At 30.2% G+C, this 17,500-nt stretch overlaps 1 protein-coding gene across 2 annotated transcripts in view; it reads right to left on the reverse strand.

Moving 5' to 3' along the window:
• LOC136831376 (uncharacterized) overlaps positions 1–17,500 on the reverse strand; it is a 1,849,518-nt gene that overhangs the window by 828,181 nt on the left and 1,003,837 nt on the right. For both annotated transcript variants that reach the window (XR_010850855.1, XM_067091727.1), the window contains one exon: positions 12,418–12,452. Coding sequence is in view for 1 of the 2 variants with exons in the window: in XM_067091727.1 (XP_066947828.1) it covers positions 12,418–12,452 (35 nt within the window). In the remaining variant the exon portion in view is untranslated. The remainder of the gene's footprint in view (positions 1–12,417; positions 12,453–17,500) is intronic.

Consider the following 17,500-nt stretch of genomic DNA (forward strand, 5'->3'; position numbering starts at 1 on the left):
TTTTCACAGTGGAAACATTTCCTTGTATGCTTGTATATACACCCATACACGCACATATATTCAGTATGCATATATACATGTATACATTTTATATATATAAATAATATACAGTATATATATATTATATATATATATATATATATATATATATATATATATATATATATATATATATAGTGTTATATGTACAGTGAAAAGACTTCATGTTTAAAATATTTTCTCTGTTAGTCTATATCTATATATATATATATATATATATATATATATATATATATATATATATATATATATATATATATATATATATATATATATATATATATATATATATATATATATATATATATATATATATATATATATATATATATATATATATATACTGTGTATATATATATAATATATATTTTTTATATATTTATACACGTGTTTGTGCGTGCGTTGAAAGTGCTTCGTAAATAAATTATATTTTCTATTAGAATCTTGGTTGACATATCATTCTGTCGGCGCTTTAAAAATAATACACATTCAGTGGCGGTTTGTTTAAGAAAATTACCCATGAAATAAATTACCACTTCATATGAACATTTAACAGAAAATTTTTATTTCAAGACTCTCCAGACAAAGACCACTAGCAACTATAATTGTGAAAAACACAAAAGGATGAACAATGAGAGCATGTTCATCTGAATGAAGTAAGTGTTTCTGTAATTTTCGTATTGGTTTTATAAATTCCCTTACTGTTCCAGCCTTCCCCCACCCTCTCTCTCTCTCTCTCTCTCTCTCTCTCTCTCTCTCTCTCTCTCTCTCTCTCTCAAATTACAACCTTTGTGAAATCGTCCCGTTGAAAAGTGAGGCGGTCTTGGCATTTGATGAATTTCCCCTATTCATATTGTCTCCCATGTTTCATTCTCCAATCGATTTCAAATGTCCGTTTATCTATCTATTCAATGCCCGAAGCTCATAATTTATCTGCATCCTAACATTCTGTGCGATGCATTTTACTGAAAATCAAAGGGCGCCATTTTATTAAAATAAATTCTTACAGCTTTTTTAATATACAGAAATGGATTTTATATTGCACACTAAATGAGAGTAACAGCAGATGAAAAGTGTTCGGAATATAAAATTTTTGTCATTGCATGCGTAAATATACAGTTGACGTGATAGTGTGCCTTTTCTAAATAACAATAAATAAAAACGATAGGCACTTTCCTTAACTAACTTCCGTTCACTCTTTCCTATACAAACACATGCAACACATACATACGTGTTTGGTGCCACAAAAATATATATAGTGGCAGCTACTTAGCAAAGCACGCGACTCGCGTTTATAGGGTCCATGGTTCGGTCCCAGTAAATCATTCGGGAAAAGGTTTTTGGTCCTATGCCCTTTCTCTTGGGTGTACTAGTAGCTAGGAGACCAGGAGCGATCCATAGACATAGAAAACACGAGCAAAGAGCTATACCAATTCAACCACGCCGTACACAAATATATATATACAGTATATACATACATACATATATACATATATATATATATATATATATATATATATATATATATATATATATATATATATATAATGTACACAAATGTATAAGAAGCCCACTAAAATCTGGAACATACGGAAAGGTATTCGTCAGTTTTCTGAGATCACATTGTCTCTTTTTCATCTAGTTCAAAGGCACTAGAGCAGAACCTAATGAGTAAACAATAAACACGAACTGGCAGGGTAGTTTTATCATGATACATAACTTAAGGTGGTTTAACCGACTTACTTTATAAATTAGCAAAATTATCGCAATTTTTTTCACTATTCCATGGAAAAAGTACTAGTTAAAAATACTCTTTACACACAGTGTTTACGTTTTAGATGAAACCAGATTCAAGTTTTTTTTTCTGTTTACATACATCATATACTCCCCTTTAAGTAAGTTTACAACCTGACTATAGTTATCAGATAGTTACGATGTCTCCTACAAAATCGATGGTATCCCAAAATAGATTGTTTCCCCTGCTGTTTCGTGTCCGTATTTTGAAAATTATTTTTAACATATTTCTTAATAGCACTATTATAACTATAATCTAGCATAGTAAAATTTCTCAGCAATTCACTCAAAAAATTTAATGCCAAAACATAATCAATGTAGCTAGGCTTTTCAGCAAATAGGGTAAATCACCGGGTATTTATCATGACAGAACATCTTTTTCGTAAGATAAAATCTAAAGTTTTTCCTTATACAGTTCTCCGATATTATGTACCTTTTACTTTCCTGTTTGAAAGGAAAAGATAATGCACTCTATGAATCATGATAACATATTTTTTTCAGATTTTCCAGTTTATAAAGAGCTACTTATCACTGGACTATGTCTACATATGTGTATACATATATACATATACACATATATGTGTCTATATATATACACATATAAACAAATGTATATGTATACACACACATTTATATATATATATATATATATATATATATATATATATATATATATATATATATATATATTTATATATTTTTTTTCCCCTTCAACATAAAAGTCTATACATGTATTTGTGCATATCTAATTATGGTGAAATGGTAGTTATTGGCAATTTGATTTACAGCGAGCACCGAATTCAAATGTTTGAACAGACCGTCCAGGACTGCGAAATGTTCCCTGATGTACATCGCCGACCGTCGTGGGCATAATTTACTCAGTCATCGACGATGCCTACTCAATGTGATAATCATTCATTAATTTAGTTATCTCATATGGAAATTCCAAGAATGACAAACTCAAATGCGGAATACTTGCCCCTTCTCTACAAGAAAAAACAAATTCTCAGTAACCCAACTACAATACAAAAGATTTGAAATAAGAAAAACAGTAATATTTTTTTATATTATAGGGAAATCTTCATCATATTTCATTATGTTTGCAATATATATATTATATATATATATATATACATATATATATATATATATATATATATATATATATATATATATATATATATATATATATATATATATATATATATATATACCGACAGTATAAACACTAATCTTTGCTCAAAAATAAGCATTGCATTTACGAGGAGCAATGTATTTTAGGCTATATAAAGCTAACTAAGTTTAGAAACTATCTTCATAAACTAGTAGAACAGAGAAAAATTCAAAATAATTTCATCTCATCAATGTTTAAAAAACTTACGGATATAAAACAGCCTTGCCGATAACTATTTTACAGACTTGTAAGACTACCAACACAGATTAATTATCGTTTTGTCGCAATTTCCATGTGTGCAAGACATAACTACAGTATATTCTGAGGTCAATTCAAATATTTGAAGTCAATTCAAATACCAACTACAACAAGAAAATGAAATATCAAAAATATTCTTTTCGTTTGTTATTTTTTATGGGCTTTCCTTCTAAACAGTGTGAAAACGTTTCATTAACGATTATTCGCGTCTGAAGAACTCACCTACCAAAAATAAAGCTCAAGTGTGAGCCAAAGCCATTATTAATAGCGAGATCAAATGCTTTTCATGCGATCTCTTAACAAAATGGTTACACCATTCTGTGGACCTGTTCAACTTTAGTTCATTATTTTAGTAATCTCTGTTTTTCTCTGGGTTTCACTCTTCGCCTCTTCCTCGAGACATTAATGGGACGGGCATCAGCGTCCCAATTAACAAATAATGATTTAAAAACACACAGTAGCAAAACTACTGAAACATTTATCTTTTTCTATGTATATATATGCTTCAACTTTAAGACTGACCAACACGAATTCCTGAAGGCAACACTAGAGAATCTTGGCAGAGTGAGCACCCTTGCCCGTCGGATGCAAGCCTTCCTCCTTTACCCTTTCACTCCTTTCCTTAGTTTTCTTTCCACCCAGCTTCCCAACTCCTCTAACTTTGTATTCTCCCAAATTTTACTTTTCATTTACGAATAAAACCTTTAAATGAATTCTTTAACAATGAAAAAAATACAAAAAGCACAGCACTTGTTAAACTCATATCACCAACACAAACTAACATGCTTATGTTAAGTTCCATACCACACCCAGCCAATTGTTTTTCTATTCTGGAAAAATAACATGGAATACTAAACAGGACAAAAGTATGGATTGGCAACTGAATGTGTAAATCTTAATTATAAATACACACACATACATACATACATACATATACATATATATATATATATATATATATATATATATATATATATATATATATATATATATATATATATATATATATAAATAAACTCTGAACTTCAGATACCTATGCTCCGAAGAGAAAACTTTTGAAAGTTTTCCATACAACTTTATTCCTATTCACTGCTCTGTAATAAGACAGATTCCCTCTTATGTCATTGCCAACTTCATAATATATTCAGAAATTTACAATGTGCAAGGAAAATATTCCTCTAAATATTGATTTCACTTATATATCCATTTTTCATATTTATATTGGTAAACGCCTCTTACTCCTTGCATGTATTCTATGATGCGTAATGTCTGATGCTCAAAAGAATGCCTTCGGGTGCTGTTTCATATGTCTATGAGGAGCAAATAACGTTATAAACATCAGTACGCTTTCCAATAATTATAAACATAATTTTCTATAGTTACATATATATATATATATATATATATATATATATATATATATATATATATATATATATATATATAAATGCCGAATATATATTATTATTATTATTATTATTATTATTATTATTATTATTATTATTATTATTATTATTATTATTATTATTCCAAATGTAAAAAAATTCGTTGAAACAAAACCGAACGACACAATTTGCAAAAACACGCTTCCAAAAACATAGTGACCACACCTGAAAGGTGGACATAAGAAAGAACAGTAGAGTTTAAAATACAGACAAAGCACTAAAAAGCAAGAGATGTCAAGTGATTTAAGGACGGAGAATGAATATGCACGTCTCTAAGTAGACAGTTTTAATGAAGCTAATAAATGGTTTCAGGAGAGGTAGGAGCTGGTGTGACAATGAGTGAATAATTATTTTAAAACCTATTTATATATATAATAAATATAGCTATATATATAAATATATATATATAATATATATATATATATATATATATATATATATATATATATATATTTATATATATATATATATATATATATATATATAATATATATATATATATATATATATATATATATATATATATATATATATATATATATATATATATATATATATATACATAACACAATGCACAGAAAACGTTTAAAATAATTGCTCACTCACTGTCACACCCGTTCTTACCTCTCCTGAAACCATTTGCTAGATTTATTAAATTTGTTTACTTAGAGACGTGCATATTCATTCTCCGTCCGTAAATTACTTGCAATCTCTTGTTTTATGGTGCTTTGTCTGTATTTTAAACCCTACTGTTCTTTTTTATGTCCATCTTTCAGGTGTGGTCACTATATTTTTGGAAGCGTTTTTCAAATTGTGAGTCTTTCGGTTTTGTTTCAACGAATTTTTTTCACATTTGGAATAATAATAATAATAATAATAATAATAATAATAATAATAATAATAATAATAATAATAATAATAATAATAATAATAATAATAATAATAACAATATTCTGCATTTCTTAACCACGTCATTCAAATTCACAACTCAAGATTTCTGTAAATACTTTCGCGTTCAAAACTTTGTAAAAATTATACAAGCCAAGCAATAATTGTTTTTTTTTCTTAGATATATATTGAAAATCTGATGAAAAAGGCGCCATTTTTTTTTCCTCTGCAACCACCTTTGATATTTAGGTCATTAGATCATGATGAAGGAAATTATTCGTTTATTTTTTAGAGGTACCAGTAAACTACCTAAAATACTGCCTTATTTATTTATTTATATATTTATCTGTATTTCTTTGGATATCCTTGTCACCTATATTAAAAAAAAAGACAGCATAACGAGAATGCCATTCCTTGGAGAGATCAAGTAAGCGCTAATACAGTGGAACCGAAACACCTGTGTCCTTTTAACCTAAATACTTATTTCTACTTTCCTATGACAATGAGCTGGAACAGTGTTTCTTTCATGAATAGGATACTAAGGCAACGAAGATTAAATCCAGAAAACTAGAGAACCAGCACTCTTATTACCTCGTATTTTCTCCTCTTAATGTTTTACGTGGAAAACACCCCTTAAAGATGACCCAATTGTTATGATAATTCAGATGAAAATTATTTTTTACCAATCAAAAATATTCGTTGATATAATATGTGTATTTCAGCCTCAAATATCTCATTCATTATGATTACTCAAAGATTATTTAATCCTTTGCCACAATTATCAAATATTCACATAGAAGTTTGAATTAATTTTCTTCTGTCAAAGGCACTGGACTTTTCAGGTTAAAAATTGTTGACTAACGAAAGTAGAATCATCATAATGTCTAAATCACCTTACTAATATGATTCACATATTCATTTCATTTGTTAACATATCGGGATAATAATCGCATTAAAAAAACTTTATTTCAGTGCGCCGGAATTATCTTAAAAAGAGAAGTCGCTGCAAACACGATGTCCTATTTTTGGAAGGGAGATTTGTTCGAGATTGGCAGGGCGCAGTGCAGTGACACAGCAGTGTCTAGTGGAGTCCCTCAATCAACAGTTCTCTTCCATCTCTTCCTTTTTCTTCCTGTCTTAAGGCCTGGGTTAGAAAATGGCATTAGGCTGTACGTCCTACTGGCTTTGGCTTTTCAAAAATGAGGGCGCAGAGGGCTTTCAAAATAACGACGTTGATAACGTAACCACCAACGACGGATCCCTCCGACGAACGAGACGCCAGGAAATTTCGACTCATAAAAACACCGCGATCAGATCTTACAACATGTTACACTTTTTATTTTTATCGCTGCAATTTTAAAGTCAAACCGTAGTCGCAAAGCTAAAACATATCCTTGCTGTAGATCAAAATCAACCGGAAGATCTTGGAATAGGTGTGGATATACTCAAAGAACAGAATTATTCTCATATTCGTGTACATCATCACTGAAAAAACATAAGACATTTGTTATTTATAAATTAAGCGGGCCTTATGCCAGCAAGGCCTTTGTACAAGTTTTTAGTAAGAGGTTGAGGTGGATAAAAGGACTGGACTCGGACAAACCAACCGACGCCAGACAAAAGGCTTAATATAGAAAGAAAGACTAAAGGTTCAGCATTTCAATTTAGAATGTGACAAAATTGAAAGCACAAAAATTTCAAACTTTACCTATGAAGACTGACAAAACTCACTTTAAACTGGGAAACACTTGGAGACCAATAAAATTGTTTGAAAAGGAGAAGTCAATGAAAAAAATTCCTTATTATCATCAACAAGGCCTTGCAACAGTAAAACAAGTATTAAAAACTAAATTCTTCTCGACAATTAATTGACCTTTGAAGATTAAGTCCCTACAACAGTTAAATCAGGATTAGAAAATGAATTCCTCACAACCATTAAATGAACTTTAGAAATTGAGCTCATCATATCAATTCAATGCATATAAGAAATTGCATTAACTCAAGTAGTATATCCGTTCAAGTGGAACTGAATCACTTTTCTAGGTTTACAAAAACCAGATAGTTTTATTTCAGAAGATATCTCAAAATTTGAAAAAAGATTAAAAAATAAAACTAAGACTTGGAAACACAAGTTCTTCAGAAAGAAGAAACAACACATAAATAAGAAATAAGCGTCATCTTCATTATCACATGAAGTCCGGAAAAAATAGAAAAAAAATATGTGAAAAGACGCCATAATAACATATAAATAGGAAAAATAATCAACTTCAGTTTCCTCACTAGTTCAATTACAATTCACATGAACAATATTTCAGGTAATAATACTAAAATCATATTTTCCTAAAATGGATAACATTAAGAATAATACCGGCAAAACTGATAAATAAGCGTTCAATTTTTTACAAATAGATTTATTAATGAACACTACAGGAGAAATATTAACTTAGTTGTAATAGTTGGCATGAAGTTTTCTTATTGGTACTTGGTTTCAATACTTCAGACTGCTTTGTTAGTAAGCACACAAACACTAAAAAAAAATAAAAATCCAAAGTATAGGCTAATAAATCTTATTAAAATTATCAATAACATTTTCACACCAAAATTAATTAATTCCATGTCATACACATAAGGTTTACCATCGGAAATCTAAAACAAAAAATATGACTTCATAAATTCTCAGTGCATCCTACATATTTATCATAAGATTTTCAATGTATTTTACAGTAATAATTGTTCATATAATTCTAAGCAAAGCTCAGTTATCAAGTAATCTGCAACCTGAATTTCAAAATAATTCTGCATTTCCTAGATAATGTTTAAATAAATGTTCAGTATTTTTAGCTTACAATAATAAGCTGCATTTATCTTTATAAAATATTCAACGTTTCGTTAAGACTGTACTTGTAATTTCAAGCATTTTCAGTCTATCATAAAAAGGTAAAAAACACTTATCTCCAAATTTCATTAAACTGAGCAACATCGGGCGCAAACATAGGTTATCAAAGTACGTAGCATGGGTAAAATAATAACCTGCCAAAATCTTTTAACTGGCTAAATCTGTAAACTAAATCCTCCCAAGTTTTCAGCATCTCAGTCCGAAATATTTAGATTTCCTTAAAAAGATATAACAGAATTACACAAGACAAAATAGTGAGTTCACAGTTCAAAGACTCATACTTGGTAATAATAATAATAATAATAATAATAATAATAATAATAATAATAATAATAATAATAATAATAATAATAAATAATAATAATAACATGACTCTACTGGTACAGTTTCACATAATGTCTCCTTTCATTTCACAAGAAAATATGTAAAGGCCGGTTCATGAAAACAAAAGGTCTTCCTTTCATTATTTTCATCAAAACATGCAAATATAAATACCTAAATAAAAAAAAATATGAATAAAAAAACAAAAAGTCTGTGAGAAGGGCCAAGAGATAAAACCAATAAAAGAAAGAGAAAGGGACGGAAGAAAGGGTGGGTCTACCCAAATGGAGCTACCAATGCCTCTCGAAACCAAGATAATATTATGACACAAGAACCAGAGGAGATGTGAAGAGCTGATTACAGACTAACGAACATTAGAAAACCTGCTGCATTAGGCGTTAACGCAGTTAACTGTAACTCTCCTTTGCCAGGATACCATAAAAAATATGATAAATACAGCTATTCAGATCAATACAAATAAATTAAAAGAGAAAAATTAATAAAAAAAAAAAAATTACAGTAAACTAACATACCACACGATTACCTTCCAAAGTTTAATACATTACAATAAACATTTCAAACTGTTTCTGAGACATCATTAAACAAAAATTCATTTTTACTTTAACAGAGAATTTTGAAGAGGGCCAATTAACGAAATTCCACCTAAAACCTAACAAGAAGGTAACAATAGAGAAAAGTATTCAGTAAAGCAGATGTAAGTCAAACGAAACAAAAACTGGCATTCAGATTAATTACATTACACAGCTCCTTCATTACTTACTATACTCATCATTAAAGGCAAGATAATTGCATGCGCATGTATTGCAGAATAATGCACAGGTATACAAATAGATACACACATACGTACACACACATACACACACATTTTATATATATATAAACACACAAGTGCTTATGTATGTGTGTATCTACAGTATTTGTAAACGTGAGCGTTATCCTGCAACATATGAACATGCGATTATCTTGCTTTCAATGACGAATATAATAAGTAATGAAGCTGTTACGTAATGTAATTAATCAGAATGTAGATTTTTCTTTCGAGTGCTGTGTACATATGTATGTATGTATGTATATGTATATATATACATAAATAGCCTATACATATATACATGTACATATATATGTACATGTATATATATATATATATATATATATATATATATATATATATATATATATATATATATATATATATATAAATACATACATACATATACAGTACTATATATTGACCAATCCGTTATATGAAGAAACAATATTATTGTTACGAGTAACTTGGCTATGCATATTCAAGCAAAAAACTGTGGAAAATTTCAGTGTGCCTTAAAATTAAGACAACAAGAACGACATTAACTAACTATAAGTTCACAAAATTAAACACGAAATGAAAGATAACAGAAAAGTAAATCACCGACGGACAAAAGAACGAAGTATAAATAAACAAAATGCAAAAATACATATGAAATACGCAAATGCATGAACAAGTGTTCCAGTGACTCTCCAGTTCAAATTTTATAATTCCTATTTTTTGGTACAGAGACAATAAAAAAAAAAGAATAAAAGCTAACGCCCGGAGTCCAGACAGGCGACAGACAAAATCCACACCTACTCCTCCACCTCTCCCCCCCAACCCCATTATCCCCCACTAAGGACAAGACTTACCTGAATCCCCCCTCCCCAACCCCCATAACCTCCCGATAAGCCCCACTCCATCACAGCACTTCTCCGTCACACCTATCCCTTAATCCGGCGATACAGGTACCCTCTACACCAGAGGCCACCCCAGTCTTCCATCCTTTCTCTTCACCTGTCTAGCCTAAGTAAGAAGTTTGCTGGAGGAGAGAGAGAGAGAGAGAGAGAGAGAGAGAGAGAGAGAGAGAGAGAGAGAGAGAGAGAGAGAGAGAGATCTTCCGTTACAAGTCTTTCAAAAGTCAGGCGCGCATGAGACCGGATTGGCGACTGGCCCAAAAGGGGGGTTGAAGGAGGGCAAAAGAAGCGGGGGGTGGGGGAGAGTGGGTTATAAGGGAGAGACGAGTTAGAAAGGTGGGTGATGGGGGGTAGTGAAGAAGGATCGGGAGGGGTCCACGGGCAGAAAAGAAGTTCTGGGAGTTTCTGATGGGGGGAGGAGAGACGATGGGCGGAGGGGAGGGGGTAAAAGAGGTGCCCAACTGTCTTCTTCTCCATCAAAGCCCCTGTCCCTCTTAAATACCCTAACATGCCCCCAAACGTCTCTCTCTCGCTCTCTCTCTCTCTCTCTCTCTCTCTCTCTCTCTCTCTCTCTCTCTCTCAACACCTTCCATCCCGAAACCACTTGAAACCAATCACTTCAAATACAGCACATGAAACATTCCATTTTTTATCCCCAGTTTTATGTTTTGTTCCAAAAATATGGTTTCAGAACGAGAAAATAGGAAACACGAGGAAAGTCGAACATGTCCCTGTTATGTCATGTGGTAGAGAGAGAGAGAGAGAGAGAGAGAGAGAGAGAGAGAGAGAGAGAGAATAATGTGCCTTGCCATGAGAGAGGACAGTAGGTCATTCAGTACCAGCCATCTCAGGGATTCATCATCAAAGGAACCTAGAATAACGACTCCGGCAAAGATTGATACTAAATTTAGTCAGATTAGTTTATTTTTTATTTTTTTAATAACTGAGTGCTATTTAGACCTGTGAATGACGAATTTATACGAACATAAGTTCCAGAAATTAATCTTCGCTACTTACGAACACAATTTCATGAGTAATTACGAACACATACATACGGTACATACACATACACGCATACACACAGACACACACACACACACACACATATATATATATATATATATATATATATATATATATATATATATATATATATATATATATATATATATATATACAAATCAAAGTTATACAAATCTGAACTGAATTTTTAATGTATACAATGTTTTTTGACAGATACAAAGATCAATCGTTGTTATGATTATACAAAATAAGCAGTCCGCACCTAATCTTAAAGTAAACCTTGACACAGAGTGTGCATAAGTGGAAAAAAATCAGCGAAGGAAAAACATACACATGGATATATTGACAAAGGAATTAATATTTACAAAATAACAATAAAAGCCAGAAGAACTTTATCAAAGTTGCACGGCGTTAAAAAGATAACATCATATTTCCTTGAAGCTTTAGATGAATAAAGAAATTAATTAAATAAATCAATAGCACCAAATATCCTCTTATCGTATTCAGAAGTCATTTTGAACCGCTCAGGGGAATAACACCCTTTAATTTAAGGAGAGAAAATTAGTAACAATTAACACTGACAATTCGATATATTTCTCTGCTACATCCATAACTATTATTAGTGTAAGCACCAGATTTCAAAATATGCTGATGGAAGGACGATTACTATACATTACTTAGGGATAAAAATTACTAATACTGATATATAGAAGTAAACATAAATCCAAATGTCTGAATATTTACAAGCCGTTTACACCTACTGTACATTAAACCACAGCAATAAGTTCAAGCAACACACTCGTGTGTGCTTTTACACATACACTCTTGAATAATAATGAAATGATATTTACCTTTCGATAAAGAAGTACAGCAACAGCAGCTAAGCCTGAAAACAGAAAAGAAAGATATTTAATGGTAATAATAACTTCACATAAACTGGCGTTCATTTTATATATGGTCCAATATCTTAGTACAAGACATTCTTTGAACTGATTTCGGCAAATTCATACACATACATAAGCATGTATGCGGATAACATTCATAAAAGCTGTATGATATAAATACAAGCCAATGACTAAGGGAGCATGTCTGTTCAAATTCTTGATATGAATCCTGTCTCTTAAAACTAATGAAAAATTTGAACTAAAAGAGTACAAAATTCCTTGCTCAAAAATCACTGCTGAATCACAAGCATTTATTTCAAATGTATATTTTTAATATTAGTTATTTTTTTCCCTTTTCATCAGTAACAATGTATGCTCATTCACAAGGAACAAGCAAGTAAGATATGCACTTAAAAAAAATCGAATGTCCATATATTAAAAAAAAATCTCAAAAAATAAAGAAGCAGAAATAGGTAAATATTACAATAAAATAAGTACGTTACGATACTGGTATTACCATAAAGCTTCGTGAATGTACAACTAAAAAAAATAATCAATGGAAAATACAAAATAAAACTTATAAACACAAATACACTCCTATTATATATATATATATATTATATATATATATATATATATATATATATATATATATATATATATATATATATATATATATATATATATATATATATATATATAGTTTTCACAACCGCTCTCAGTTTGTTTACACAAAAACACACACACACATATATACAAACTGAGAGCGGTTGTGAAAAACAGTATATATATACATATATGTATATGTATACATTATATTTATGTATATGTATATATATATATATATATATATATATATATATATATGTATATATATATATATAAATTGAGAGCAGTTGTGGATATGTATGTATATCAGTACTTATATATATATATATATATATATATATATATATATATATATATATATATATATATATATATAATATATGTATATATGTGTATAAAAATATATATGTATAATATACATAGATATACAGATAGATATATAAATATGTGTATATAATAATACACACACACACACACACACACAAATATATATATATATATATATATATATATATATATATATATATATATATGTATATGTATATATAGAATCACAATTGCCGTCTTCTACTCATAACGTCTGGTGCTTTCGCTGCGTTAGGGTGAAAGGTACGCCATCTATTGGATACTTTCGTAACATTCGCCAATGTAAATACTCATTAAACAATGGATTTCTGATTGTCTTGAAATTTATCCTGGTTTTTTAAAATGTTTTTCGTTACTTTTATGAGTAAGCCTGTATTTGCGTAACCATATAAAAAGTTGCAAATGCACGAGTAAAAATAAAAAAATAATTAAATCTTGGTACGGCAGATTCATTCAAATAAATTTTCTAAATGATTGGGAATGTTATTTCATCCGAAATGAATTACAATATGACGCCGGTTGAAAATGTGAAAAATATTCTAGATACAGACTATGTAATAAACGCATGTGTAGCATTATATGTATTATATATCAATGCATAATCCCAAGGTTATATGTACATATATACACGAAAGTAAAATTGTCGTGTAAAATTTATGTACAAGCTGTCGCACTAAATTATGAACTTATATAATATGGTGTCCTAAAGTTTGTGTGTGTGTGTGTGTGTGTGAGTACATAACGTATGTGTGCGTGCGCGCGCCAGCCGAGATTGTTTATCTGTCTGTCTCTATACATGTGAGTGATTCAGCAAGGCAATATCCTTTACGATATTCCTCTACACTGAAAATTATCATAAAAATCGAGACAGTTCGAGGAGGCAGCAAATGACGAGCGCTGTTGGCAGGTGCACCAGACAGACAACTGCTGCTGCTGTTGCATGATGCTCTGCAAAGCAGCGTCTCGGTCGACAACGTGCTATTCATGACGTTGCAGGATAACGTCAAGAGAGACGAACTGCCGGTCTCTTGCAACCAAATCCTTGTCGTCTTGCAACGTCTACAATAAGCCTCAGGTATTCCGGAAAAGACGAGAGCAGCTTTATCTTGCATATCTCCACGAGAGAAAGATCAGAGAGAAGAATTTCAGGAAGCAGATGTGGGGTAAGACGGGGAGCAGGGTGGGGTGGAGAGGGAGGGGGTCTCATCGAAAACAGCGTCTAAAATCGCATCGATGCAAACTAAAGTCATTTACATTTTCATGTTCCCTCCGCGAGAAAGATATTCAGGAGAGCAAGTGAGGAAGCGCTGACAAATAAAATGGATCCTCTACTACAGAGAGAGAGAGAGAGAGAGAGAGAGAGAGAGAGAGATGAGGAGTGGAGGATTTGGTGGTGGGGGGGGGAGTGTTGTACCTGAAGCGGCTAAACCGGAAAGAGGTCCGACGAACGTAGAATCATGATATAATAATGATAATCATTGCAGGCGAACACGCTGCAGCGCTACTGGTATTCAACCTAATTAATATCAAACGTAACATGGCCGCCGTCCATTCCTGCAATATTCAATTTGTATGATAATTTATTCAAATGTGAAAATCATATTTCATGGAATTTCACATAATAGGAACATCTCAATCACAGTCGATGTTTCACATGATGCAAAGCTGTTGTGACGACGTTACATCACTGCAAAACTTGAAAGGCTTATTGATTTTTCTCCATCAAAAACAAACTGCAATGTTTTTATCCAATAAATAACTAGTACTCATATGCATCATGTATACAGTCCGAAAACGTATCCTAGATAAATCTAAATGGTAAAATATTAATTCTGCATCCCAAGTTTGGTACGTAGACATATTGTAAACGTAAATTTAATTAAATACACGTGCTGTATATCTGTCACGTTATAAAATCTCTACATCGTAAAATTAATATTTTTCTCTTCAGTGAAAATATTCCCACTTCGCCTCTACAAATCAAAACTTATAACCTCCTCTGCCGTTTACAATTTATAGTCCTCCTATATCATGTAAAATTCACACTTACAATATAACAATTCTCATACTACTTTTTTATCTGTTTTCACAATGCCTAATTTTCCCTTAAACCATTATAAATTTGTCTTTTGATCTATTTTATGAAAATCATAAATATTTACCTGTCTAACAATACTCCAACTTCTACATTTATTTGCAACGTTCATAATCATATACCATACTCTACAATATTAATATTTATCACCACCGTTACGAGAGTTATATTTATCATTATAATAATATTTTATTTATGGATTAACATTACTTATAATATCGTTCAACCATTAGAAAATGAGTTCTTCGACGTCAAAACACACTTTTCTCTTCTAAATAGAAAAAAAGGGCAGTTAATAATTTTCCTCTGAATATTTTCATAGGCATTATAAATTCCATTTTCTCCTGAACAATAAGATATTAAATTAATATTTTTCTTGAAATCCACATTTTTCCTGATAAATATTCAAAATTTCCTTGAAGTCCATAATGTATTTCGGCCTTATATGAACAAAACTTTCCTCGAAATATTTACTTTACATCTTCCTTATAAATATTCAAACTTCATTGATATTCATACCTTACTTCTAGCTTATAAGATTCAAAATATTCATTGAAATCCACACTTTACTTCTACCAAATGAAATTCAAACTTTATTAAAATCCATACTTTAACCTAATAAAAATTAAACCATTCATGAAATCCATAATTTATACTCTTCAAACTTTGGCTCAAATTCATATATAACTCCTTCCTTACAAAATTCAAACTTTCTAAAAACCCATACTTCCACCCTTTCATATAATTTCAAACTTACCTTGATATTTATATGTTACTTCTACCTTCTGCATTACAAAGTTTTCTTGTACTTCACTCTCACTGAATCTATAGCTTACACCTTTTTCTTCTAGACATTCGAAAATTTACTTAATGACCTCTCGTTATGAAATTCTGGTTCCTCATCTTTATTATTCAAATACACATTTTTTATCAAAAAACCAAGCTTGCTGTCTACTTTGACAAAATCACTGTTTTCCACATTACATTTACAACATTCCTCTAGATTAAAAATAAAGCAAAGTGTGCTGTTCAAGAATAAAATTCGCTTCTGCCATATACATTTCCAAAAATTCAGAATTTTATGGAGTAATATTTACTTTTCCTCTGCACTGAAAATATTTCCTAAATTCTTAATAAAATCTTCATAACAATTCGACATGAAATATCGTATACACGTCAATTCTACATAAAATATCATACCCACGTCATTACTAATTTCATATACCTTCCTTATATAAAATTCCCATTGCTCCCCACCATTGGAAAACATATATTTACCATATAAGAAAAAATATAGTATCTTTCATATTATTAAAATGATTCGTACAGTTCTTTATACGCCAGGTATCCCACTTCTCTTCAATTTTATTTTCGCAATGTTGCTATATATACATACATACATATATATACATATATATATATATATATATATAATATATATAAACATATACTTAAATATATTATTTATAATATATATACATATATATATATATATTATTTATAATATAAACATTTTGTATATATACATAAAATTTTATATATATACTGTATATTCATATATACTGTACACACACACACACACACACACACACACACACACACACACACACACATATATATATATATATATATATATATATATATATATATATATATATATATTCACAAAACACACACATATATATATATATATATATAAATATATATATATATATATATGTATAAATATATTATATATATAAGTATATATATAATATATATGTGTGTGTGATAACGGGATAAGAGAGAGAGAGAGAGAGAGAGAGAGAGAGAGAGAGAGAGAGAGAGAGAGAGAGAGAGAGAGAGAGAGAGAGAGAGAGATTACTTGATACGTGCTTAAGGTATTATGATTGTTTTATATATATACATATTAAATATAATTATTTATGTACCTACTTTTTTATTTATTTAATACATCATATATATATATATATAAATAAT

Source organism: Macrobrachium rosenbergii, chromosome 48 (genome assembly GCF_040412425.1).
Source record: "Macrobrachium rosenbergii isolate ZJJX-2024 chromosome 48, ASM4041242v1, whole genome shotgun sequence".
NCBI classification, from domain to species: domain Eukaryota; kingdom Metazoa; phylum Arthropoda; class Malacostraca; order Decapoda; family Palaemonidae; genus Macrobrachium; species Macrobrachium rosenbergii.